Source organism: Drosophila montana, unplaced genomic scaffold, assembly GCF_035044405.1.
Source record: "Drosophila montana isolate Dmon_TW-CO22-7 unplaced genomic scaffold, ASM3504440v1 contig_3218_1, whole genome shotgun sequence".
Classification (NCBI taxonomy): Eukaryota; Metazoa; Arthropoda; class Insecta; order Diptera; family Drosophilidae; genus Drosophila; species Drosophila montana.
Genome location: NW_026998098.1, coordinates 2,493,618 through 2,517,717, shown reverse-complemented (window position 1 = coordinate 2,517,717; position 24,100 = coordinate 2,493,618). Strand labels below are relative to the sequence as shown.

At 41.3% G+C, this 24,100-nt stretch overlaps 7 protein-coding genes across 8 annotated transcripts; 4 read left to right on the top strand and 3 right to left on the bottom strand.

Annotated features, from left to right (window-relative positions):
• Positions 1 to 9,147: 9,147 nt before the first annotated feature.
• RpLP0 (ribosomal protein LP0) lies at positions 9,148 to 10,568 on the bottom strand. Its single transcript, XM_064689547.1, has 3 exons — positions 10,501 to 10,568; positions 10,284 to 10,374; positions 9,148 to 10,207 (listed from the first exon to the last, which is right to left on the bottom strand). The coding sequence occupies exons 2-3, from the start codon at positions 10,335 to 10,337 to the stop codon at positions 9,308 to 9,310; spliced, it is 954 nt and encodes a 317-aa protein (XP_064545617.1). The 5' UTR covers positions 10,338 to 10,374; positions 10,501 to 10,568; the 3' UTR covers positions 9,148 to 9,307.
• A 266-nt stretch (positions 10,569 to 10,834) lies between these two features.
• On the top strand, positions 10,835 to 11,648 carry LOC135433453 (dnaJ protein homolog 1). Of its 2 annotated transcripts, none has more exons than XM_064689549.1 (2): positions 10,835 to 10,963; positions 11,091 to 11,648. In XM_064689549.1, the coding sequence occupies exon 2, from the start codon at positions 11,092 to 11,094 to the stop codon at positions 11,476 to 11,478; it is 387 nt and encodes a 128-aa protein (XP_064545619.1). In that variant the 5' UTR covers positions 10,835 to 10,963; position 11,091; the 3' UTR covers positions 11,479 to 11,648. The 2 variants fall into 2 exon arrangements, with proteins under 2 accessions (XP_064545619.1, XP_064545618.1); XM_064689548.1 differs by having other exon boundaries at positions 10,857 to 10,877; positions 10,949 to 11,648.
• Positions 11,649 to 12,249: 601 nt separating this feature from the next.
• LOC135433568 (chaperone protein DnaJ-like) lies at positions 12,250 to 13,724 on the top strand. The gene is made up of 2 exons (XM_064689702.1): positions 12,250 to 12,435; positions 12,518 to 13,724. The coding sequence occupies exons 1-2, from the start codon at positions 12,250 to 12,252 to the stop codon at positions 12,557 to 12,559; spliced, it is 228 nt and encodes a 75-aa protein (XP_064545772.1). The 3' UTR covers positions 12,560 to 13,724.
• LOC135433567 (serine-rich adhesin for platelets-like) lies at positions 13,643 to 15,804 on the bottom strand. Its single transcript, XM_064689700.1, has one exon. The coding sequence runs from the start codon at positions 15,681 to 15,683 to the stop codon at positions 13,743 to 13,745; it is 1,941 nt and encodes a 646-aa protein (XP_064545770.1). The 5' UTR covers positions 15,684 to 15,804; the 3' UTR covers positions 13,643 to 13,742.
• A 349-nt stretch (positions 15,805 to 16,153) lies between these two features.
• Positions 16,154 to 17,716, top strand: LOC135433509 (GATA zinc finger domain-containing protein 14-like). Its single transcript, XM_064689622.1, has 2 exons — positions 16,154 to 16,229; positions 16,290 to 17,716. Exon 2 carries the CDS (start codon positions 16,315 to 16,317, stop codon positions 17,611 to 17,613), a length of 1,299 nt encoding a protein of 432 aa, XP_064545692.1. The 5' UTR covers positions 16,154 to 16,229; positions 16,290 to 16,314; the 3' UTR covers positions 17,614 to 17,716.
• Positions 17,717 to 17,809: 93 nt separating this feature from the next.
• On the bottom strand, positions 17,810 to 19,598 carry Dbp80 (putative ATP-dependent RNA helicase Dbp80). The gene is made up of 2 exons (XM_064689621.1): positions 18,953 to 19,598; positions 17,810 to 18,892 (listed from the first exon to the last, which is right to left on the bottom strand). The coding sequence occupies exons 1-2, from the start codon at positions 19,515 to 19,517 to the stop codon at positions 18,060 to 18,062; spliced, it is 1,398 nt and encodes a 465-aa protein (XP_064545691.1). The 5' UTR covers positions 19,518 to 19,598; the 3' UTR covers positions 17,810 to 18,059.
• Positions 19,599 to 19,907: 309 nt separating this feature from the next.
• Positions 19,908 to 23,383, top strand: LOC135433750 (uncharacterized). Its single transcript, XM_064689984.1, has 4 exons — positions 19,908 to 20,968; positions 21,030 to 22,484; positions 22,559 to 23,097; positions 23,159 to 23,383. The coding sequence occupies exons 1-4, from the start codon at positions 20,291 to 20,293 to the stop codon at positions 23,229 to 23,231; spliced, it is 2,745 nt and encodes a 914-aa protein (XP_064546054.1). The 5' UTR covers positions 19,908 to 20,290; the 3' UTR covers positions 23,232 to 23,383.
• The last annotated feature ends 717 nt before the right edge of the window (positions 23,384 to 24,100 follow it).

Below are 24,100 nucleotides of genomic sequence, written 5' to 3'. Positions count from 1 at the left end.
GATACGGAATTCATATCTGAATCTCGAACCGAAAACGGGTCCAGACTCTTCAGACAGTGATTGGCGGATCGACGCTTCACCGAAACCTTGAATTGATAAAGCATGGCCTCTATATATACCCTACCTTTCGGGCCAAAAAAGGTGGACGATTAATGCTCAAAAGTATTATACCCTATTTCAATTTCCATAGATTCAGGGTATAAAAACGTAACACCTTCAATGACAGATTTTGATTTTTTGGGATTTATATGGTAAATAGAGAAAATGAGTGTGAAGAGTTGCCTCCATTTAAAACAAATTTACGCTTTCATTTACCCCACACACACAGAGCTAACCAAGTTGCCCAGATCGGGTGTGGGACGCATTTATTTATTAATGTTCGTGGTGTTAAAATAGTTATGCACAGCGCTGGGTACAAGTTGGGTTGTTCCCCATGTTTGCTTATCTTATTGCTGCGACGAAATTAAATTCTACACATTAATTTGTGTAAGTGGAAACATTTTACATGACATTTAAACTTGCGCTGCGGTGCCCAGACGAGGCGCGTGCTCTTTGACGCTGCATTCGAGTGGTCTGGCGATGTTCGGCGGTGATGTCTGGTGGTGGTGCTGGTGCTGGTGGTGGCCTGCACAACCACCGAAAGACACACGCACAACGCTTTGCACTTTGTCTGGTGAGGCGGAATTGGAATATGCGCGTGTAGTTTTCACTTTGTGCTTATTTTCTCGATGTTAGTTTTTTGGAGGTCCGGAACCAAAGTCGAAACTTTGCTGCTGCAATGTAAGTGGTCTCCAGAGAGAGCTAAGAGAGAGAGAGAGAGAGGGAGAGTGAGAGGGAGAGGGAGAAAGTGGGTGGCGGGTTAAGGGTTGCGGTGGCATGCGGTCGTGTAGTCAACTTCAACTTCACTTAAAATCCTTTTTGCCGTTACGTTTCGATGCATATGAGGTTTTGTTTAGAGCCCGCCCCGGCCCAAACCAACATCGAGACAGTCAGCCAGTCAGCCAAACAGGCAGCCAGTCAGGCAGTCAGGCGAGTGGGGCCGGCAGCTTATTTATAATTTAAATTTGGCAAAAGTTTGCAGGTTGCATTCAAATTTTCCGCTGCCGTCGAGTGGGTGAACTTTACTTTTATGCAAATGACACTGCAAACACTAACACACACTCGCGCACACACACACACACACACACGTAGACTTTAGTCTCGGTTTCGGTGTCATTCGCAAAGTTTCCACTTTGGCTGCATATTACGCATACGCACAGTGGTGCCGGCAACGGTCGGTTCTGGCTCATTCTATCCATGCAATATGAGCTATAGTCTTAGCAGCAGCAGCAGCAGTAGTCATTATGGCTTATGATTATGGCTATTAGTGCGAGTTAGCTGAGCTTAGCCCATCCACAGTTCAGGGCATTTTATGGCCAGCAATTTGCCCCAACGCCCAACGTTTGTGGTCAAGTGGGGTCACGCTGGTTGGCCACCCATTCAATTACCTTGGCAACATCAAGAAATGCATATTAGCCAGTTTCAGCGGCAACGCTGAGCTTAGTTCGAGCTTAGCATTAAGAAAGTGCATGGTTTTTAGTTCCACTTAATTGGCATTTAGTTAACTTCCAGAAAAGAAGTTCGATGTGTTCATATTTTTGGAAACTTCGGTGCCAAGAGTCCTAAATATACCAGAACTTGCAATAAGGAACTTGCTCTTCACATAATTAAACACTATAATATAGATTTGTTAAAATAAACGCGTTTTAATCAATAGCTAATCAGCAGAGTTGCAGGCCTGTAAAATCGTTTATCGATAGTTCACGCTTCGAACCAGCAACCTTTTTTAGGTTCATTTCATAAACCTGGTTTTCCACACACACGAACCCAGCTTTTGGTGGGAACCTGGAATTTATTTGAAATCGTTTCAAAACTATGACTCGATTCTGTTTCTGGCTCATGGTAAAATACTAATTGGAACTGGATCAGTTCGGTTGTCGAACCAGTTTCGAATCGGTTAAGTTTGAAATCGGCTTACAGCCTTATTCCGATTTTTCAAATCTTAAATTATATATACTAATTGGCTCATTTGTTGGCAGGGCTGCAAGCCAGTAAAATAATTTATCGGTAGTTTGGTTCACGGTTCGAACCAGCACCCTTTCTTAGGTTCAGTTCATAAAGCTTGCTTGTCGCTCACACAAATCCAGCTTTTGCTGCGAAATGGAATTTATTTAAAACCATTTCTAAATCAAAAATATATCTCGCATCTGTTTCAGACTCATGCTAAATTGGAACTGGTTCAGTTCGGGAGTCGATTCAGCTTCTTATTTTTAGGGTAATTGGTTTAATTGGAATTGCTCCTTCGAACCGGTTCAGCCTTGTTTCGATATCAGATTTTTCAAATCTTAAGTTATATGCACCTGTTTATTAAGTCGATGAGCTCTCTGTCATTTGGCGCTTATTTTCGAGGCAAGTCGCGCCGCACAAATGCGCTTATCAAAAGCTTTTGCTGATTGCCAGAGCTGTTGAATGGAATTGCCGCAGACCTTGGCAGCAAAATAAATACATTTTGAACAGCTTTATCAAATGGCAGCCTAACTGGAACCGCACAGGCGACAGTTGGCAAACTTCAGCCAATAAAAATTAAAATATTTAAGCAAAGCGTAGAGATGCAAAGCCCTGCAGTAAAGAAAGATACATGGCCGGAAAGTGTGGCGGTGTGGCATCTGTAGAAGGTTTCTCCCGGTGCGATGGTTGTTTGGTTGCCGCTTCAGCAGATTAAAAATTCCACACAACCTGAGAGTGGGCGGCGGTTGGGCGGCGGTTCGTTGGGTGGGTACCGAAAAGTATCATTGCAAAGTTTTGTTCGCCTTTCATTTTACTTTTTCTGCTGCATGCGATTCGGTGCTGCGGTAAAAATGCCTGCGAGGCAGAGACCTTGCCTCAATGCTCCGGTGTCTGAGTTTGTGTGTGTGCGTTAAGTATTTTCTCAGTTAATTATGCAAAGATATACGCTTAAAATTTTGCAATATTACGTGCATATTTCAAATACCTAACGTAAATTCTCTTGCTGCGCAAGAAAGCTGTAAAAATGCCTCAAGGATACACGGCTGCCAAATGCGCTCGCTCGTTCGCTCGCTCGCTCGCTCTTTCGGTGCGCGGCGAAGGTTATGCCACGTACGTCGGGGTTAGGGCTTACCCGGTCCCAACCTTGGACCGGGGTCGCATCTGGGTTGCCAGCGGTTCCCAACCGTCGCTGCGCTGCACGCTGCTCGGCAGCTGGCGCACGGCCTTTTTAATTGCTCGTTTGCCTTGCAATCATCGTACGCCGTAAATGTTGTCGTTTATTGTTGCCTTTACAGTCTGTCACGTTGCGAGCCAACAAAATATGGCCAAGACTCTCTAGTCTCTAATTAAAGCGATGCGATTTTAATAAGATTAGCGAACACGATTCAACCCTGTGCAAGTTCTTGACAAGCTATCTGCTTGAAATATGGTTAAAGTGAGCGCAGTTAAAAACAAAACAAGTTTCCCATAAAACAACAATGCAAAAGAAAAGAGGAAACTGATTCGAGTAGGCATCATACGAACAGATTCTTTAAAAGCCGTCTATATAAAACAGTTTGTCCTGACCGATTGATGAACTTCTTGCATAGCTACCCTATTTGATGTAAATGCATGCTAAGGCGCAGTTGTGCACAATCCCTTCCGACAATGTGGAAGATTGATGGAAAACGCTGGTATGAAACTTTTATGTTTGCTCTCCGATCAAGTAAAAGCTCATTTGCAATCAAATCTTTGTGAAAATTCGTTGAAAGTATATTTTGGTATAACCGTTCTATGCGATTCTCATAAATTGAAGTATTCCTTGCAGGCTTTCATGCTTTCGTTAAGTCTTATTGTATCATTCGTTATTTAACATGCGTATGTATGTTTGTATGTCTGCATGTATGTTAGTATGTATGTAAGTATTTATGTATGTGTGTACGTATGTATGTATGTATGTCTGAATGTATATATATTCATTTATGTATGTTTGTATGTATGCGTGTATGTGTGTATGTATGTATATATGTATACATGTATGTATGCATGTATGTACATATGTATGTTTGTATGTATGTATACACATTCGTATGTATGTATTTATGTAGGTAACGCTGTAACGCTGACCAAGTATAACTCTCGCTGCACTGCAAATTTTAAATCGCCGTTCTATGCGATTCTCAAGAATTCAAGTAAGTCTTGCGGGTTGGTAATCTAATAAGCTATATATTTGATCACGCTCCTCTAATTTTATATATTTATCCGTATATCTCAGGAGACAGGCCTAAAATGTCTACATCATCCCATCTTTCAAATTATTAATTTATTATTTATAAAATAACACAATATAGCTCTAAATCACTAAAAATCATATTAACTGCTATCTCTGTTCTGGTTTTAATTAATCAATTTTGCAGGGCACCGCCAAAAAATGTGCATTTGCATGCGAAACTCGACTAAAACTTTGATTAAGTTCAATGCAGCAACTGAAACTGGTTTACTCTGCATTTCATCCACTTCAACCTGACCCCATGGAACGCCTCACACCATGGAGCAAAATGTTCCGAAAGGAGCAACAGAAAATAAAACTTGCAAAATGCAAAACAAAAGCTCAACTTCAGCTGAATGCGGAGGGCGAGAGGGGGAGAGAGAGAGAGAGAGAGAGATAGTAACAATTGATGGAGCTGCCGCTGTTGGCCAGAGTTCGTTGTGGATGTGGGTGTCGGGGAGCTCGGGAGCTCGGGAGCTCGGGAGTCTGACAGCAGAACTTTCGCTAGCAGCTGCTGCACCTTTCAATGATAACTGAAAATCTATTTTCTAACTGACTGACAACCAATATATTTGAATGCGGGGGAAAAACAAAACAAAAAAAATATACATATACATATATATATATATATGTACATGTATGTGCATAAAACAAAGGAGAACGGCTGTGCTGGACACGTCGAGGATTAAATACTCTTTTAGATATATGGGATTTTAGATAGGTGAGGAAAATAGTGAACCTCGCCATCCGGGTCTAAATAGCTTGAAGGTTGGCTCTTTATATAGAGTCATATGATATAGGGATCCGTTGTTGATTAAAGTAAGACCTTGGTACGGTGCCTTGTGAAACAAGTAAATGCCAAGTTATGTCGGGTTATTTTTAAAACTTAAAACTAAAAGGAAAACTCTTATGATATATGATTTGTTATTAGATTGAGTTTGACGGCAGAAAAATTAAGACATTGCTCAGCTATAAATAGTGATATAGTGTTCCGATCCATCTGATTTATATGGTCCGGCGTCGGAGATGTCTCTTTTTGTGCGTTACACGTGTCATGACAAAATAATAATACCCTTTAGCAGGGTATACAAAATATGGTAAGCAATTTCTATGCTGCTGGTTAGCATGTGATGTTCACCTTGCCACGCCCAATTTAGTTTCGTCACATCAAAATATTTGCTCTCCCACTTCACTGTGTTGTTGGTTGTTGTTGTTGTTGTTGGCGTTGTTGTTGGTTTGTTGGTTGTTGTTGTTGTTGTTGTTGTTGTCAACATTTTGGGGCTTGTGGGCGCTTACCGCGTATAATTTATCTATGCATATGTTTTGAGTTGCCAACAGCAGCCAAACGAGAACAGGAGAGCCCACATAAATCACAAGCCCCTGCTCAGTCACACCCACAGACACATTCTCTGCCCTATCCCCAAACACACACACACACACACACACGCACACACACTCACACGCACACACCCCTTTCGTGTAACAGCAGTTATCGCCCTCGCGCTTCGCCCAAAAACTCTAAAAAGCAATTGCTGTGAATTTATTTCCACGTGCCTATTATAAGAAGAACGAGATTAGAAGGGGATGAGTTTTGTGTGTTGTTACCTTATGAAATTATCGAGTTTCTGGGAAATAATACTATATTGACAAAATGACAGAAGACAAGGCTGGTAAGACGATCACTTAAAACAAAAATAAACAATTTATAAAAACAATATCGGCTCAATTTTATCCAATATTAAAAAACACACAATTGAGCTGCGAATTTTTTATAATTTATTATTATTCAAGTTAATTTTGTTGAAATAATAATTTTTTTGGGCATTGCCTTTATGAAAGCTTAAGCCGTTTGGATCGTCAGGCAGTGTCCATTCTGTGGCCATTGTGGGCAAGGGTTGTGCACGAATCTTTTGGTAAAACAAATCTCAGCTGGGGGGACAAACATGCATGACAGCAGCCATCAACGTTATATCGATGGCATTCACATGTTTAGCACACAAACGAAATGCCAAAGCAAAAATATGCATACAAATCTATCTATCTGTGCGTATTGATAGCCAAAAACCGAGACAAGTATTGTGGAGACTGGGAGTCGGAGTCCAAAACTCAAATCTGACGACTGTTCCACATTTTGTTGTGCATGACAGCCATTGTGTGTGGCAGTGTCTGTGTGAACGTGTGTGAACGTGTGTGAACGTGTGTGCCCGTGTGTGTGCGTGTGTGTGTGCGTGTCTGTTATCGAATATTGTCTATATGGGTCTCTAGTCTCTGACTCTGAAATCTGGTTGCTGTTTGTTCGTCCGTTTCGTGGCGTCCCAATCAATTGTCCAAATGTCCAAACTTCATTTGTTATGCGCATCACAAAAATTTAAGCAAATCATTTTGCCAATCGCATTTTGATTTCGAATGTCAGTGACGGTATGCTAGATAGAACACGGCTGGCGAGGGCGGTGGAGGGCGGCGGGTGGCAAGCCACCCCACAATTTATGTTAATTTTTGTGTATTTGCCGCCAGCGGCGCCTAAAATTATGCAATGCCTTTATTAATTTATGACAAACCAAATGGGGAATCCAGTTAGTGATGGGCGCGTGATATATAAATATTGGCCAAAGTAATTGTAATCAAAAGTAGTTTGTCGAAAAATGTAACAGAGCTACAAAAAAGCTTAAATCGGTTCGATTTAATCCCGGTTTCTAAGTTGCCTATTGACCATGTAAGGAAGTTTTCATAGCATGAGTTGCACAAGGAACACTCGAACCTAGACCTGAATCGAACCCTATAGTTTTTGCTATAACTGTTTCAAACATATAGCTTCACAAGATTAACATATATATTAACATATAAGTTACATACTTGTAACTATACCTTCTTCCCTCATTTATTCGCTTGGTAGAGATCAGAAGGAACTGATCGATTCCAGCGCAAAATAAAACATATTTAAATTGGAAAAAATATATATAAATAAATATATTATAGAAAATTGTTGTTTTTGTATACAACATTTGCGTAAGTCAAATATTTTGTATGGTTCTCTTTAAGTTTACCAAAAAATATCACGTAACATAACTCGAACCAAATCTGAACTTATGGAAAGGCTTTTATAATTTCTAATAGCAGCTTATGTTACTTAACAGTGATGCTCTCTTTTTAACAGTGAAGCCACTCATAGCTCCTGTTATTAAACTTGAAACTATCGTCTAAGCATCGCGTGACCAACTCACGCGCTCAACTGTAGGTGAGCTGGGATAAATGGATTTATTTATCCATAGTAACTTGGCCCTCGGTCTCGGCTAGTTATGCAGTGTTTAACTTTGCCCGGGGCTTCTGTTGGTTGGGGGCGTGGCATTTTCATTTTCACGCGCCAGCCGCGTAACTCATTTTCGCCTCAGAAAAAGTAGGAGAGCGAAAGAAAAAAAATATATAAAAATAAATAAAAGGGAAATAAAGTTTCTTTTGCTGCTACTTGGCACATTCTTAATTTCTTGCGTATTTTGTCAAGACAAATTGAATTTTTATGAGCGTCGTCGACGTCGACGCAAAGAAATCGCAAAAGGCGTCGCAGCCCCAGCGGCAGCAGCAGCAGCAGCAGCAGCAGCAGCAACAACAGCAGCAGAACCAGCGAAAACTTTAAACTTTTCTCATCTTGTGAAATTCATTTTATCACAAGTAATTACTTTGTAAATATATGGGGTGGCAGACAATGCAGCAGACGTCGCAACGTTACGTGAATTGCACACGCAGCCTTTTGCCATTTGAAGAGGGCAATAAAATGGCTGGCAGCGCAAGAAAAAAAACTTAAAGACTGCAACATGCAACAAGGAGTGAAACTTAGAATAGGCACAGTAGAAGACCAAATGCTCTATATGAAAAGTATAGAATACAATTTAGAAACCGATTGTGTTAAGAAATTTACTTATACTATGTTTATATCGCCCTTCTATGCGATTTTCATGGCCTCAGGTACCATCAAGATATTTATATGATTTATATTAAAATGTGTTTCTCTGTCTCTTTTTCCCCCTTAGAATTTAATAGCTAGTTATCAAATTGAACATATACTCTCTAGAATAGTACAAGTTACATTCATTTTATAGCTAGAGACACCCCCACCCACCCGCGCATGACCCATATCTATAAATTAAATAAATGAATAAATATGGAAGTACTCACCAATTTAAGCCACAATCAAAATGCCTTTGTCTTCTTACGAATATACGAATATTGCACAGCACAATAATGCCTACTGAAGAAAATTGCATCAAGTTCCGTTAAGAAACGTAGAAGTTATTAAAGGAAACGTGGCAGGCCCCGTGGCTGCAAGAATCTCAGCATACATGTGCATACATACATTGAAATGCGATTGTATTGAATTAGGTGCTGAGTGTGTGTGTGCTGCTATTTTAACTCAGACGGTGGCAGAAATTCCAGTCGGTTCAAGTTTGTTGTGAGTTCGACTCCGGATGAGGGTTCTTAATTTTATTTTTTTTTTTAATTTATCCTTATCTCGAATTAATCCCTATCTCCCTCCTACCTCCAACTTTTGATAGTCTTCAAATATATGAGCGCTGTTTGCACAATTCAGATCAGAATGCGTGCTTTTGGTATCTGCCTGCACTGTCTGCGCAACATTGTTGCCAAGAAAAATGTTGCAAGCAACATGCACTGTAAGCTTTGAACATAAATTTGGTGTTTAAGATGTCCTTTTAGGACACATAGATGCTCCGCTCATCCAAAAGACAATGGGTATTTGAAAAAATTGGAATAAAGTTGACACAAGCTTCTTCGTTCCTAAAGCCATTGCATTTTGGTATACAGCAAAGCGATGCGCATGATTTAAAACACATTGATAAATATCCAGTTTACATGTTTATTGTTGTTATTGAATGCTCACTGCAAATGCAACTTGCCATTGAGTTTGTCAAACCGCGACAATAATTTGCATAGGCAGCTGGGCCAAAATCCATGTAAGCATTGAAATTGTAGGCGAGCGCACACTGGAGAAGATTGTGGCGCTTAATCGAAAAGGCCAAAGCCCATGTCATCATCCTCCTCCTCGGATTCGGACTCGGCCTTCTTGGCCTCCTCCTTCTTTTCGGCAGCGGCGCCACCAGCAGCTGGTGCCGAAGTGGCAGCAGCAGCAGCAAACTTGCTGGGATCCTTGATGTACTCCTTGATGGTGGTGGCCTCCTTGAACTCAACCTCTGTGGTGGCAGCGATGGCCAACAGGTTCTTGAAGCCGTTGGCAATGCTGTGAGGTGCCGAAGCGATCGTTGGATAACCGACGGACAAACAGACGGCAGCCAGATTGGCAACGCCTTGCTGGAACTTGGCGCGCAAATCCTCGGGCTTGATGTCCAAGATCTCAGGAGAGAAGATTGAACCCGAATCATAAACCTGGCTCACGAGCAGACCATACGAGAAGGGCGAAATGTTCAACATGTTCAGCAAAGTGGCCTCGGAGGCGCCCACTTTGTCACCGGGCTTCAAGATGGGCACATCGTTTATGATTTCAATTGTACCCTTGGAAATCTTGGTCGGGATGGAGAGAGCCTGGAAGAAACTAGTCTTCTCTGGACCAAGACCAGTATTCTGAGCCGGAATTACGACGGGCAAAGGTGCAATGGCGCCTGGACGTGCGGGAGCGCGCACCTTCGATTCCAACAGTTTATCGCGAACCTCAGCCAAATCGCCCTTGGTGAACACAAATCCAACATTGCCCTTGATATGCGGCAACAGTTTCTCCAACTGCGGGTTGTTCTCCAAATGTCCACGAATTGCTTTGCGCATCATCGTATTCTTGCCCATCAATACCACAGCGAGGCCACGCAGGCTGGTACGGATGTTCTGCATCTGCTTGGAGCCAACATTGTCGGCGCCCACAATGAAGCACTTTGGGAACTCATCGAACAGTTCCTAAATTCATTTCGTTAGTAAATTCTTTAATATCTAAACAAATATTGTTTCTTAAACAGTTTAAAAATCAACATACCACAACTTTGATGAAGTACTGAGCCTTCCATGCTGCTTTGTTCTCCCTAACCATTTTGAAGTTGTATTAGGGACTCGTCTGAATTTAAGAACTGTAAAAATGGAAACATTTTATTACCATTCGGTACAGCAATGTTTGTTTTCTTAAAATTTCTTGTTTTTCATGCAAAAACTATTAGGATTACATTTATTTTTTAAGATTTTTGCTTTTCACTTACCAAAACACAAACTATACGCGTTGATGACTCGGACGAAATGGGAGAGATGTGCGATAAGTGCGGCGAAGCTATCGATAGGGTGCGACATTGTTCTAATTAATATCGATTACTAACTGTGCAATTGACATAAGAGGAATTTCATATTGCATATGTAATAATTTAAAAATTACCTGTTTTTGCTGTTGTTATTCTATATTACATTTTAAGAATACCCCTTTTTAATAATATTTTACAACCCGCGATACTAGCTACCAAGGTATCGATAGTTTATGAAAAGTGTTACCCTATAACAAAAAATGCTGAGGCCACATTGTTGTTCCAGTGGAGTGCTGCAAAATATTCTTTTTTAAATCAACCCTACTCGCGAACAGCTGTTGGTAAATTTTATTTATTATCGATAGCTGTTTTAACAAAATTTAAGCTATGCTTATAATCTTCATAAATCTAGTTGTGCAATAATCAGGTACTTAGAGCATACTTTCCTTCTTAATAAGCGGCGAAACAAAAGTTGAGAATCGAGCGACCTTGAAGAGCAAACTATATTTGGCACCAACACTTAAAATCTTATTGAATTTCACAACAATTCATAGGATGGGCAAAAACTATTATCAGATTTTAGGCATTAACAGGACGGCAAACGATGATGAAATCAAAAAAGGTTATAAGCGAATGGCCCTTAAGTATCATCCAGATAAGAACGACCACCCACAGGCTGCGGAACATTTCCAAGAGATTGCCGCCGCATTCGAGGTACTGTCAAACAAGGAAAAACGCCTGATATATGACCAATATGGAGAAGATGGCCTTAAAAACGGCGTTGAGCAAACGCCTTTTGCACAACCAACAGCGGATATGCTGCCGTTTATGTGTGCCGTTGGGGGGACTGTTTTGTTTGCTTTCGCTGCATTCAAGACATTCCAATATTTCACAAAAAAAAAGGATTCTGGAGAACACGAAAGTGACTCGTCTTCGGAATGAGAAATTTAATATTTTCGAATTTACGCGCTTGTATCTCTAGCATGTTATAAAATTGTTAAATTGTATTGTGTAAATTTCTTTCTTGTGGAAAGTGAATAGTCCATAAAATGACTAACTATTTTCGAATTTAGATGCTTGCGTGTCTTTATTAATAAATTCTTTGAAATGTATTTCGTTGTTTGTTGTAAATTTACTCAGAGAAAGATCTTATCAGTTTGCCTATCGCTATCGATAAAAATGCTGCTGCGTTATTTTTTCAGCTTAAAAATAGTCTCAGGACTGGATAAATATGGACGATTCCGTAAGAAAAACGCATATTGTCAAAAATCTCGAAGCATTGATGTAATCGATAGTCCTATCGATGTCTTGTCAGCTCTATTATAGGTAAATGTCGGTACATCCCCTGAACTTCTGCAATACTTATGTAAGGCTCGCATATATGGTTAATAAGACTAATCGACATCCTGGTGATGCAGGCCCATTCGAAGTTTATGCAATAATCGTGTAAAACAGTATATTGTTCGTCTAAAAACTAAAGATATAATAACACCTGATTTTAACTGTAGGAAATATTCATTCTACTGCAACTTTCTTACCATAAATAATAGATACACCTCCAAAATATCGATACAAAAAAATCGTATCAAATCAATTTCTTCAAAAATCGAAATCTTGTACCTATATATATCAGCTGTTGCTCGCCTGCCTAATATTTAACTTTTTGTAGATCACATCATAACTATATTCAAATCTGAGAAACTAATCGCTGCCATGGTCAGTCACGATCCCTACGAGATTCTAGGTGTTAGGAAGACTGCCACCAAGGATGAAGTAACCAACGCTTACCGCGAACTCCTCGCCGAATGCTATCTAAAGGATATCAAGCAGTTTAAGCTGATCGTTAGAGCGTATCTAGTGTTGACAGGAATGGAGGAAGAGACCCCGGCAGTTAGAACGGTTAGTCGTGCCAGTCCCCCAAGGAGAGCTCGTTCGGGATGTTTTACAGTGATCTACATTGTTGGGGGATCTATTTTGCTAGGCTTTGCAGCCTACAAGACGTTTCAACTTGGAAGAGCGTTAAGTAAGCGAACTGATTTGTCCAAATCAACATCTAGCTTTTTATCGAAATCATGGGACTGGATAGCAGGTCCACCGGACACACAATGGAGCTGGACCGGACAAAAATTGTCAACGCAAACAAAAGTTGACTCGTCTGTCAATACTTTTGTAGGCTCAACTATGGGAGCCTTATCGAAGGCTTGGTCATGGTCAGCAGAATCGACAGGCACAGCTTGGAAGTGGACCGCAAGCAAGTTGTCATCGCAAAGCGGGGAGCCAGAAGCATCCTCGACAATGTCTTTATCTGTCAGCGCTATTGCAGGCTCGACTATGGGAGCCTTATCAAAGGCTTGGACATGGTCAGCTGGATCGGCAGGCACAGCTTGGAAATGGACCACGAGTAAGTTGTCATCACAAAGCGGGGAACCAGAAGCATCCTCGACAATGTCTTCATCTCTCAGGACTGTTGCAGGCTCAACTATGAGAGCCTTATCAAAGGCCTGGACATGGACAGCGGGATCGGCAGGCACAGCTTGGAAATGGACCACGAGTAAGTTGTCATCGCAAAGTGGTGACTCAGAGGCATCCTCTTCGATTTCTGCTTCTGTCAGCACTGTTGCCGGCTCGACTGTGGGAGCCTTATCAAAGGCTTGGACATGGACAGCGGGATCGGCAGGCACAGCTTGGAAGTGGACCGCAAGCAAGTTGTCATCGCAAAGCAGGGAACCAGAAGCTTCCTCGACAATGTCTTCATCTGTCAGCGCTATTGCAGGCTCGACTATAGGAGCCTTATCGAGAGCTTGGACATGGTCAGCAGGATCGGCAAGCACAGCTTGGAAGTGGACCGCAAGCCAGTTGTCATCGCAAAGCGGGGAATCAGAAGCTTCCTCGACAATGTCTTCATCTGTCAGCGCTATTGCAGGCTCGACTATGGAAGCCTTATCGAGTGCTTGGACATGGTCAGCAGGATCGGCAAGCACAGCCTGGAAGTGGACTGTAAGCAAGTTGTCATCAGAGAGTGGGGCCTCAGAATCTTCCTCAGAAATGGCCTCATCTGTTGGCTCTATTGCAGGCTCGTCTATTGGAACTCAGACGGAAGCTTGCATATGGGCAGCTTTTTGGATGTTATTTATTATTTTTATTTAAATGTATACATTTGGTCAATATAGATATATTTTTTTTATAAATGGACGTCCCCACATTTGTTACCCCTGTCCTGAAGCCCACTTCCAGATTTTTGACAAGGCGTTAACAGATGAGGACTCGGCTGAAGATGTAGTATCGGCACCTTGAGAAGAAAGCTTGCCTGCGGTCCATTGCCAAGCTTTTGAAAGTGCTCCAACTGATGCTGAAGTTACACTCCCCGGTGGGGATGATGCGGTGTCCGCAACAGCCGAGCCCGTAGCCCACTTCCAAGCTTTTGACATAACGCTCAGCGAAGAAGCCGATACGGAGCTCGCTGATTGGGGGTCTGGCGAATTAGATGATGAATCTGCAATTGGTGATGACAGTTTTCTAGCAGTCCACTGCCAAGCTGTGCATGCTGATCCTGCTGTCCACGTGCAAGCTTTCGACACAGCTCCCATAGACGAGCCTGCAATAGAGCTGACAGAAGTAGAAATCGAAGAGGATGCCTCTGAATCACAACTTTGCGATGACAACTTGCTTGCGATCCACTTCCAAGCCATTGTCGAGGATGATTCTGAGGTCTCACTCTCTGATGACAACTTGCTCACGGTCCATTTCCAAGCTGTACCTGCCGATCCCGCTGACCATGTCCAAGCTTTCGATAAGGCTCCCATAGACGAGCCTGTAATAGAGCTGACAGAAGTAGAAATCGAAGAGGATGCCTCTGAATCACAACTTTGCGATGACAACTTGCTTGCGATCCACTTCCAAGCTGTGCCTGTCGATCCTGCTGTCCATGTCCAGGCCTTTGTTAAGGCTCCCATAGACGAGCCTGCAACAGTGCTGACAGATGAAGACATTGTCGAGGATGCTTCTGATTCCCCGCTTTGCGATGACAACTTGCTCGCGGTCCATTTCCAAGCTGTGCCTGCCGATCCCGCTGACCATGTCCAAGCTTTCGATAAGGCTCCCATAGTCGAGCCTGCAACAGTGCTGACAGAAGTAGAAACCGAAGAGGATGCCTCTGGGTCACCACTTTGCGATGACAACTTGGTCGCGGTCCACTTCCAAGCTGTGCCTGCCGATCCCGCTGTCCACGTCCAGGCTTTCGATAGAGCTCTCATAGTCGAGCCAGCAACAGTGCTGACAGGCGAGTCAATTAACGTAGACGCTTCAGATTTTGCAGCTGTGTTGATAGCTGAGGCGATCGCTTCAGAATCCACAATTTGCTTTGACAATATTCGCAATTCTACGCCTGATAATTTTGCTATCCACTCCCAATAATTCGACGGATAGGTAAGTGTTGATATCTTCGCTGTGCTTTCAGAGAAAACTGTTGACGACAACGTTAATGGGTCTTTCACTTGTGTTGAGAGCTTCTCAACAGCTGCTGTCCACTGCACTCCAATTGCATCGGCATTTTTTGGTACCATGTAGTCTACGCCCATTAGTGAGGCGCTCTGGAAAGCTCGCTTACTTAACGCTTTTCCAAGTTGAAACGTCTTGTAGGCTGCGAACCCTAGCAAAATAGATCCCCCAACAATGGAGACTACAGTTAAACAATCTGATCGTGTCCATTTTGTCGGACTGGTGCGAAAAGTTCGAATAATAGAGTGTGGTGGTCGTGGTGTGGTGCTCTCGCATTTAGCGGATTCTGTTTTGGTCTCGCTGTTTTGATGCTCATTGCTCTGTTTATATCCACGAGCAGTGTACCAATTCGTATATCGTTTTTTGTAGCTTCTGTTGTACCATCGACCGTGTGACTGGCTTTGACTTCTTTTTGGACTTTCATTCGCCTTACTTATGCGATCATATTCTCTGCGCTGATCTGGATCCGAAAGTACTGTGTATGCTATATTTATCGACTGACAATAGTCAAGTCCATGCTTAGTTTGCCCTGGATTCTTGTCTGGATGGTAACGCTTCATAAGCTTAATATAAGCTGGTTTAATTTGTTCTTGAGTGGCTTTCCGGTTAACTCCAAGGGTGCCATAGTGATCTTTCAATTTTTTGCTCATTTTAAACGGTGTTTCTCATTACTTTACAATTATAGTTTATAATTTGTATATTGCCAGCCACTTTCAATTTCCAACAATGAAAATCGTGTGACTTACCACATTTTACCGATATTTGGTGGTGCTTATTTTCGATATGTGCAAAGTTAAAATTTATCGGTAATTATTTAGTTTAGTTATCGGAAACAAGAATCGATTCCGCGCGCAAAACTGTATTAAACCAAAATCTCGACTCATTTTGAGCTTCTTTATCATCGGGAACAACTAAGAAATTACCTAAATACTAGCTTAGCTGACAAAACACCTAAATATCTAACTGATAAACAGCGATCACAACAGATGTTAACATAACAGGATAATAAGCATCGATCACAACAGATGTTAACCTAACAGACGAATATAGATAAACAGCGATCACAACAGATGTTAACATAACAGGCGAATAAACATCGATCACAACAGATGTTAACCTAACAGACGAATATAGAGCGATCGCACAAATGTAAACATAACAGACCAACCAAAAGTGACGTGTTTCGTTTAAATTTGGTAAATCACACTAAAAGCAAAGTGTCTAGCGGTCAGCAAACAATGCATTTAACATCATAGGTTCGTCAAAAAACTACCAACTATAATGAGCAAACAATTTGAAGATCACTATGGGACCCTTGGAATCGATCAAAAGGCAACAAATGAACAAATTAGAACTTCTTATATTAGGCTTGTGAGGATATGGCATCCAGACAAGAACCCGAGGCAAGGTGCCAAGGGACTCGAATTTTGTAAGGCATTAAATAGAGCATACGGAGTACTTTCAGATCCTGTGCTGCGCAGAGACTATGATCGTATCTATAATGTCCATAGAAATCAAAAGGAGTGTCAAGAAAGCCAGTCACAAGGTCAAGGGAACAACAGCAGCCATCATCAACAGGAAAATGCGAAATCTAGCAATGATCGTGGATATAAACAGGACAATCAAAATCAAAAAAAGAACCAGGATCAATATAATAAAAGAAGTTCCCACCAAGAGAACGCAAAATCTAACAATGATCGTGGGTATCAGCGGAACAATCAAAATCAAAAAAAGAACCAGGATCAAGAGAATAAAAAAAGGTACCACCAAGAGAACGCAAAATCGAACAATGATCGTGGATATAAACCGAACAATGAATATCAGAAGAATACCGGCAATCAAGAATATAAAAAATATGATCAACATAGCCATCAAGATCGAAACAACTACGAAAATCAAAGAGGCTACCAAAATCAAAATAATGACTACAGTCGTTGGCACGAGCATCGGAACAACCAAGATTGGAGTAACCGCAGTTCTCACTACAGCTCCCAATATGAAAACTTTGAAAGAAATCGAAGCGGTCCAGACAACGCCAACTTATATGAAATTCTCGGTTTAAAAACGAATGCTAAAAAGCAGGATATTGAAAGTGCATTTCGCAAATTGGCAATGCAATACGGCAATAGTGAAAACTCTGCGGTCAAGCGACAATTCCAAAAAATTCTTGGGGCCTATTTAGTTTTAAGTGATCCAGTCTTGCGTGCCAACTATGATAGGGAAAACCACAATAACAGTGAAAGGAGAAGTAACTATGGAACATTTACATTTTTTAGCAACGAGCATTTTGATGAATGGCGGTCATCATTTTTTAATAACCCAGGTATTTGGAAAGCTATCTGTCTTGTTTGCATAGGTGGCGGATACGTATTAATCATTGTTTGCAAATGGACGGTTATTATACTATATCATTTAGCAAAGTATATCATTAAAATTTTGCCACCTCTGCTGCTGCTACTAGGGAAACTAATTTGTATTATTGTTCCCCCATTGTTCAAGGGGTCAATATTTTTGCTTAAAGGCTTAGCAATAAGTATTGGCTGGAGCTTCAAAATGTTATTGAGGTGTGTGATTGGATAAAGTAAGAATAACATTTTAAAATCGAAAGATCGTCAAATTTGTAAGCCTAAAATAACAGGAAGTTGTCTTATTGTATTGTCTCATTGTAATCAAAAAAAAAAATGTTTTAACTAATATTTTAAGTTTAAAGAAGTTTTAAGTTAATAGAATATTGTTTAATTTCAGGAATACCAATATGAACGTGCATTTCTGCCTATTTCATTCAAAAGCTATTTTTATTTTAGAAGATTAACATTGTAATCAAAAAAAATTATTTTAACTTTTGGGAAAAGTCAAACTGTGAATATAAAAATAAAATTTTAAGGAATACGTATAGAAAATTGTTATATTACCATCTATATTATCTGCCTGTTTTTTTTTTTCAGATTATTTATTATTTTTATTTCAAGAGAAGTTTCACAAATGTTGCTCACCTAATGCTAAATGAGGGGAATGATTTGATCGATTTAGTTTCCAATCTTTTCAATATCATCCGCATTATCGGTGTTCAAATAAGTAATATCCTTTTGGAAGTGCTTCTCGATTGTGCGACACACTGCCATGCTTTTCTCACCGTCTATCAGATTTATAGCAATCCCGGACTTTCCAAAGCGACCAGTCCGGCCAATACGATGTAAATATGTTTCACAGTCAGCATTGCCACGCAGATCAACAGGCAGATCAAAATTAACAACAATTGTAACTTGTTCGATGTCAATGCCGCGCGACAGGACATTCGTGGTGATGAGAACTTTCTCCTGTCCGGACCTAAAGCGATCCAGAACAGCGAGTCTCTGCTCAACGGTCAGGTCGCCAGAAAGAACAGCTACAGAATGGCCATCGGCAGTCATTTTAGCTGCCAGCCATGCAGCTGTTTTGCGTGTATGACAAAATATTATAGCCTGGCCGATGCTAATGCAACCATAAATATTCTGGATTGCATTGTATTTGCCATCTTCGTTTTTGCAATTAACATAATATTGTTTTATGTTATCGAGAGATTCTTCCTCACGCATCAATCGAATTATTGTTGGCTCAGACACAATCAAACGAGCAAAGTCCATAACCTCCTTGTCATATGTTGCCGAGAAAAATAACATTTGACACTGTGAACTGAGCATTTTATGAATTCGGATGCATTGATCGTGATGTCCTTGCGTTGCAATCATAACGTCGGCTTCGTCCAATACAAAAACTCGAACTTTTTTCATATCGAACAGGCGCATTTTGAGACCCCAATCCAACATTTTACCAGGCGTTCCAATTAAAATGTGTTCTGTAATCTTTGAGTTCCGGTCAACTGGAAATAAATTTTATTTGCTATAAGCATAAATATGTAAAAAATTGAATTTTGCCTTACCTTCTTCACCGCGAACTGCAAATCTCAGCTTTATATCCGGACAAAATTGACCCATGCGTGCGGCCACTTCCCCAGTTTGAATCGCAAGCTCATATGTGGGCGATAGGCACAGAACTTGAGGATGGTCCAAGGCGACGTTAACGCGACTGAGCATTGCCAACACAAATGCTGCGGTTTTTCCCGTGCCAGATTGGCTTTGCGCTATCATATTTTGCGGTGGATCTGCAAGGAGTGTTGGCAATGCAGTTTCTTGAATTTTCGATGGCGTATTGAAGCCCATGGCGTAAATGCCTTTCAAGAGTTCCGGTTTAAGGTGTAGTGCCTCGAATGTTTTAACTGAATGCAATGGCGAGTTCGGATTTTTTTGTTGGATGTCCAAAGACTGGTTGGTGTTAACCAAACCCTTTCCCAATATCTTTATAAGAAGACTGGTTTCCGCTGGGTCCGCGACATCCGCTTCATTGTCCTTATTGGCTGCTGTTGTCGCCGCCGGCTCATCCGCATTTAGGTTAATTTTCAATTTCGGCACCTCTTGGTCTTCGGCAATTTTAACCCAGTCGGTCATTTTAGATTCTTTTAATATTTTCCCTTTTAAAAGTCAAAATGGAATTGCACAAATATGTGGATAGAGACAGTCAATGCCTGATGCAGCTGTTTTCAATAAATGCGTGCAACAAAAAGTATCGATAGTAATTTAAGGGTTTCGCTTGGTATGCTGGTCACGCAAGCAAGGCCTGATGTAGCGATACGTATTAATAAGAAATCTGTAAGCATTCAAGACGTAAGCGTAATATAATAGTTGTAGTCGATAAGCGCATTGAGCTTCCATGTAAGCCGCACTTGCGTGCTATTGCTATTCGAAATCAGCATAGAGCTGATACAGTTAGTGCCACAAACATATCGACATATCGATACTACAATCGGACAGGTCGTTGTTTTGTCGACATATCGATACTGCAATCGGACATGTCGTTGTTCTGTAATGTACATTGTACAATGTTTTTGGAAAAGTTTACTGCTTTATTTCATGGTATTCGCTCAAAATTAGCTATAAAATTAAAGCTTTCTTAAGATAGTTAATGCGAAATCCGAAGCCTGCTATAGCTACAAATCGAAAATTTGTGAACATTTCACGTCTAGAGGCACTAAGGTGAAGTTTCGTATTTGGTTTCAACATTTGTGAGGATCCTCCACTGGCGGTGTAGCTGCGAGCGTTACTAAACAAGATAACTGCGCAGTTATATATATGTATTCTGCACATGTATGCATGTCCTTCAATTTTGATGCCAAGGCAAAACTATACGCTAGAAACCGAAAGAAACTGCGAACACAGCAAAAATGTCTTCGGCGGGAAATGCTGCTGAGCAAGCAGAAAATCTGACGCGCTGGTTTAACGAGAAGCTGACCGTAAAAGAAGAGAGCAACAACAACAACAACAATTGTAACGCAAACAAATACATTGCGCCAGCAGCAGCTGCTATGCCAAAGATGTGTCCAAGCAGCACGAGCAACAACAAAAGCAAGGAGTTTAATGAAATTTGTAAAAAGGCTCAAGCTGGCCACAAAATGATGATAATTATGCGCGGTCCACCGGGCAGCGGCAAATCCACAATGGCCAAAACACTACTACAACAAATTCATTTGCTGGAACAGCATTCGATTACGGATTTTGTGCACAGCAGTGATGATTACTTTCTCACGCCGCGTGGATACCAATTTAATCCGAATCTGTTACCGGAAGCTCACGACTGGAATAAACATCGGGTACAGCGTAAAGCCGCCGCTGGCTGGAGTCCCATAATTGTGGACAACACGAATACAATGGTATGGGAGATGCAGCCCTATGTACAGATTGCCGTGCAGCATGGTTACCTTTTGGAGCTGCTTGAGCCCCAAACGAGCTGGCGCAAGTCGGCCACAGAGCTGGCCAAACGAAATGTCCACCAGGTGCCAAAGGAAAATATAAAACGAATGCTGGATCGCTACGAGAAGACTAGCGTTGCCGAGCTGATTGGGGTAAAATCATGAATTTGCACAATTTTGCAATATCCAAATATAATTAATTTTCTGTTAACAGTTGCTTAAAGAAACAAAGTATACGGTGTCCTTGCCGCAGCTGCGTTTAAAGCCGCCTTTGCCAGCGTTGCCGGCACCAGCCACACCTTCGCTGCAATCGGACATCTCCAGTGCGCTTTTAAGTTCCCATTCGGATGGATTTAAGCTGAATGTGAATGCTCAAACTTGGATGCCGTATGAGCAAAATGTGAACAGCTACTGGGCGCAGACGAACGACCAGCCGATGCCAACAACAGTTGCCAGCGTTGCGGCAACAGGTGAAAGTTCGTTGTTAGATTTGTTGCGAGATGAGCAACCGCCCGAAACGACAAATCCAACTGTTGCGACATCATCATCAACAGATATCAGCAACAAGGCTTTGCAGCGTCATAGCTTAAACTGCCCGAACGAGGCGGGTGGCTTTGTAGCACTGCGTCAAATATATCCGAACAAGCAGTTGGCAGGCCTCTGGGATTTGTATGTCAAGTGCAACGGTGATGTGGATTGGGCAGTGGATATATTAATCAAAGAAGATGAGCTCACAGCAGACGTCGCCGACTATGCTGAGGAAGCGTTGCTCCTGGAAAGCGAAGAATTTCGATGCGATTGTAGCAGTAGCAGTAATAAGTTTCAATTGCAAACATCATCCGTGCCGGCTGCTCCACCCACACCAGTTGTTCACAAAAGCCAAGCTAAGCCACAGCGTCAGCCGCGTACAAGACGCAACGCTGGCCTTGGCTACGCGAACAGGGAACTTCAGCTACAGATTGAGAACAGTTTTGTTTTGGGCGATGATCAGTACTCGGAGCATACGCGAAAAATACGCGACATACGCAATGGTTGTTTAGATCAACCGCTGCCAACAGTTGAGCCGGCACCAATGGCTGCTACTGATGAGGATGATGATGATTCGGAGGATAATGCACTGCTCGAAATGGATCTGGGTAAAAATTTTATCGAACAACTCCGCAGCAACTTTCAGTGGGAGGGTGAATTGCTGCCCGTAGATCCAGAGTCGTTTCCCACAAAAGTGTTTGTGCCGTACAACCTGGCCAAGCAATTATACATGCTTTGGATGGAAGCGGTGCACAATCAAGTTGAAGAACAGCGTCAGCAAACCTTGCGCGATGATGAGCAATTTGCACGTCTACTCAAGCATCCCAAATACGCTGAGTGCAGCGAATCACCCGGCAACGTCAACGAGCTGCTCGATATGGAGCTCGCCTGGAGCATCTACAACAGTGAACAACAGGCAGCCAAACAGGCAACCCAATATAAGCCCAATGATATTGCTACGCATTTGACTAAAATGAAGCTTTGCGAGAAATTTCCCGAAATACCCAGCGATACCGTGCTGCAGGTCTTTGAAGCTACTGACAACAATTATGTGAAAACCGTTGAGGTACTGGACAGTAATGTGCAGAGCGATTTAACCAGCGCTGAGCTTTACGAACAGGCGCAGCGCGAAAACGAAAAGGTAAGTGGTTCTTACCCCGTTTTAGTAATTCGATATTTTATCATACTTCTTATCAATATACATCTCGATAACAGCTTAATCAACAAGAGCAACAGCAACAGCCTCCACCTAAGGCGCCCAGTCCACGTTCCGTAGGAAACGTCAAGTTGCAATCGCCACAATTGCACGAGGAGGCGAAATGTGCAGCATTGCGAGACTTTGAAGAGACACGTAATCTGGCCGCCCATCATGCCCAATTGAGAGCCGAGTGCAATTTGAAAGCCAAGCAGGCGATACAGCAGGGCAATGGTAGCGTGGCGCTGTACTATTCGGAGATTGCGCAGCTGCATAAGAAGAAGATCGATGTATTCAATCATCGTGCGGCCAACTGCATCATGGAAGTACACAAGCATACGCAAAACAATCCGGATTTGCTTGATCTACACTATTTGCATACCGTAGAGGCGGTTAGCAGTCTCGACTTGTTCCTGGATCGCCATATCAGTGTGCTGCGCAATAGCACGCGAGTGTATAAACATGTTTTTATCATAACGGGTCGGGGACTGCATAGCGCAAATGGTGTGTCCACCATCAAGAGAAATGTGAAGGCGCGACTACAGGAGCGACGTTTGCGGTAAGTGCCTTTTGTTTTTAGAGGATTAATAAGAAATGCATAACTTTTAATACTTTATCAGCTGGCAAGAGGTTAATCCGGGACTGCTTCGTGTCAAAGTTTTTTCAGCGTCGCGTCACTCTAAAAACTTTTGACTATCTGCATTAAGCGTCAATATATAAAGCTGTATGACTTTCAGCAACAATGGATACACAATTCATTTAAAGCCATCATATTTTGCGCTACCTCATTTTAATATTTTAAATTTTTGTATAAGATTTCTTACAAAATTAACAGTCTATCGATATTTACATTCGTATTATTTTGTGTGTTCATCAAGACATTCCCCACACTTTTTAATAAGCACCTCTTCTTCATTATTACAACTATTTTCTATTTGCTTTTAAGAATGTTTAACAATTAAGTTTTTCAAAATGTATATACATATATGCGAATGTATATATTTATCTTCAATTTGTATTTTCTTTACTACAATTATCAAGAAATTTGATCGTATATATATTTTTTTTAAATAAGAGTCACCAAGTTTTTGGGTTTTTGAAAGACCGAATGCGCCAATTTTTTAAATATTATTTCAAATACGGGAGATTTACCTTTTAAGTTTCTTAAAATCTTATAAAATCAAAGGTCAAAGTACTTCTTTATTTTCAAATAAGAGTCACCCAAAGTTTTTGGTGTTTTGAAAGACAGAATTAATGCGCCACTTTTTTAAATGTTTTTTTTGCAATTCGTATCTAATATATTTCAAATACGTGAGCTTTACCTTTTAAGTTTCTTAAGTTCTAATAGAATCAAAAGTCAAAGTACTTCCAACGATATGTATATCGAATATTTATAATATGCAGGAAAAACTTTATATAATTTAAGATTTTTATATATGTATATATATATTAAATTTAAGCCAAAAATAATTATTAAAATAGTTGTATAAGTAAAAAAAATGGCACTTTTACTTCGAAAACTCAAATACCTTTAGTGCTTACAGGTAAATTTTAAAATTTGA

What these genes read in the sequence shown, in the direction of transcription:
- LOC135433567 (XM_064689700.1), bottom strand. Translation starts at nt 15,683, where the DNA reads ATGAGCAAAAAATTGAAAGATCACTATGGCACCCTTGGAGTTAACCGG.
- LOC135433453 (XM_064689549.1), top strand. Translation starts at nt 11,092, where the DNA reads ATGGGCAAAAACTATTATCAGATTTTAGGCATTAACAGGACGGCAAAC.
- RpLP0 (XM_064689547.1), bottom strand. Translation starts at nt 10,337, where the DNA reads ATGGTTAGGGAGAACAAAGCAGCATGGAAGGCTCAGTACTTCATCAAA. An exon ending in AGTACTTCATCAAAGTTGTG is followed by an intron (nt 10,208 to 10,283) that starts GTATGTTGATTT and finishes AAATGAATTTAG; the next exon opens with GAACTGTTCGATGAGTTCCC.
- LOC135433568 (XM_064689702.1), top strand. Translation starts at nt 12,250, where the DNA reads ATGGTCAGTCACGATCCCTACGAGATTCTAGGTGTTAGGAAGACTGCC. An exon ending in AGACCCCGGCAGTTAGAACG is followed by an intron (nt 12,436 to 12,517) that starts GTTAGTCGTGCC and finishes CTATTTTGCTAG; the next exon opens with GCTTTGCAGCCTACAAGACG.
- Dbp80 (XM_064689621.1), bottom strand. Translation starts at nt 19,517, where the DNA reads ATGACCGACTGGGTTAAAATTGCCGAAGACCAAGAGGTGCCGAAATTG. An exon ending in TGCAGTTCGCGGTGAAGAAG is followed by an intron (nt 18,893 to 18,952) that starts GTAAGGCAAAAT and finishes ATTTATTTCCAG; the next exon opens with TTGACCGGAACTCAAAGATT.
- LOC135433509 (XM_064689622.1), top strand. Translation starts at nt 16,315, where the DNA reads ATGAGCAAACAATTTGAAGATCACTATGGGACCCTTGGAATCGATCAA.
- LOC135433750 (XM_064689984.1), top strand. Translation starts at nt 20,291, where the DNA reads ATGTCTTCGGCGGGAAATGCTGCTGAGCAAGCAGAAAATCTGACGCGC. An exon ending in GCGTTGCCGAGCTGATTGGG is followed by an intron (nt 20,969 to 21,029) that starts GTAAAATCATGA and finishes TTCTGTTAACAG; the next exon opens with TTGCTTAAAGAAACAAAGTA. An exon ending in CTACAGGAGCGACGTTTGCG is followed by an intron (nt 23,098 to 23,158) that starts GTAAGTGCCTTT and finishes ATACTTTATCAG; the next exon opens with CTGGCAAGAGGTTAATCCGG.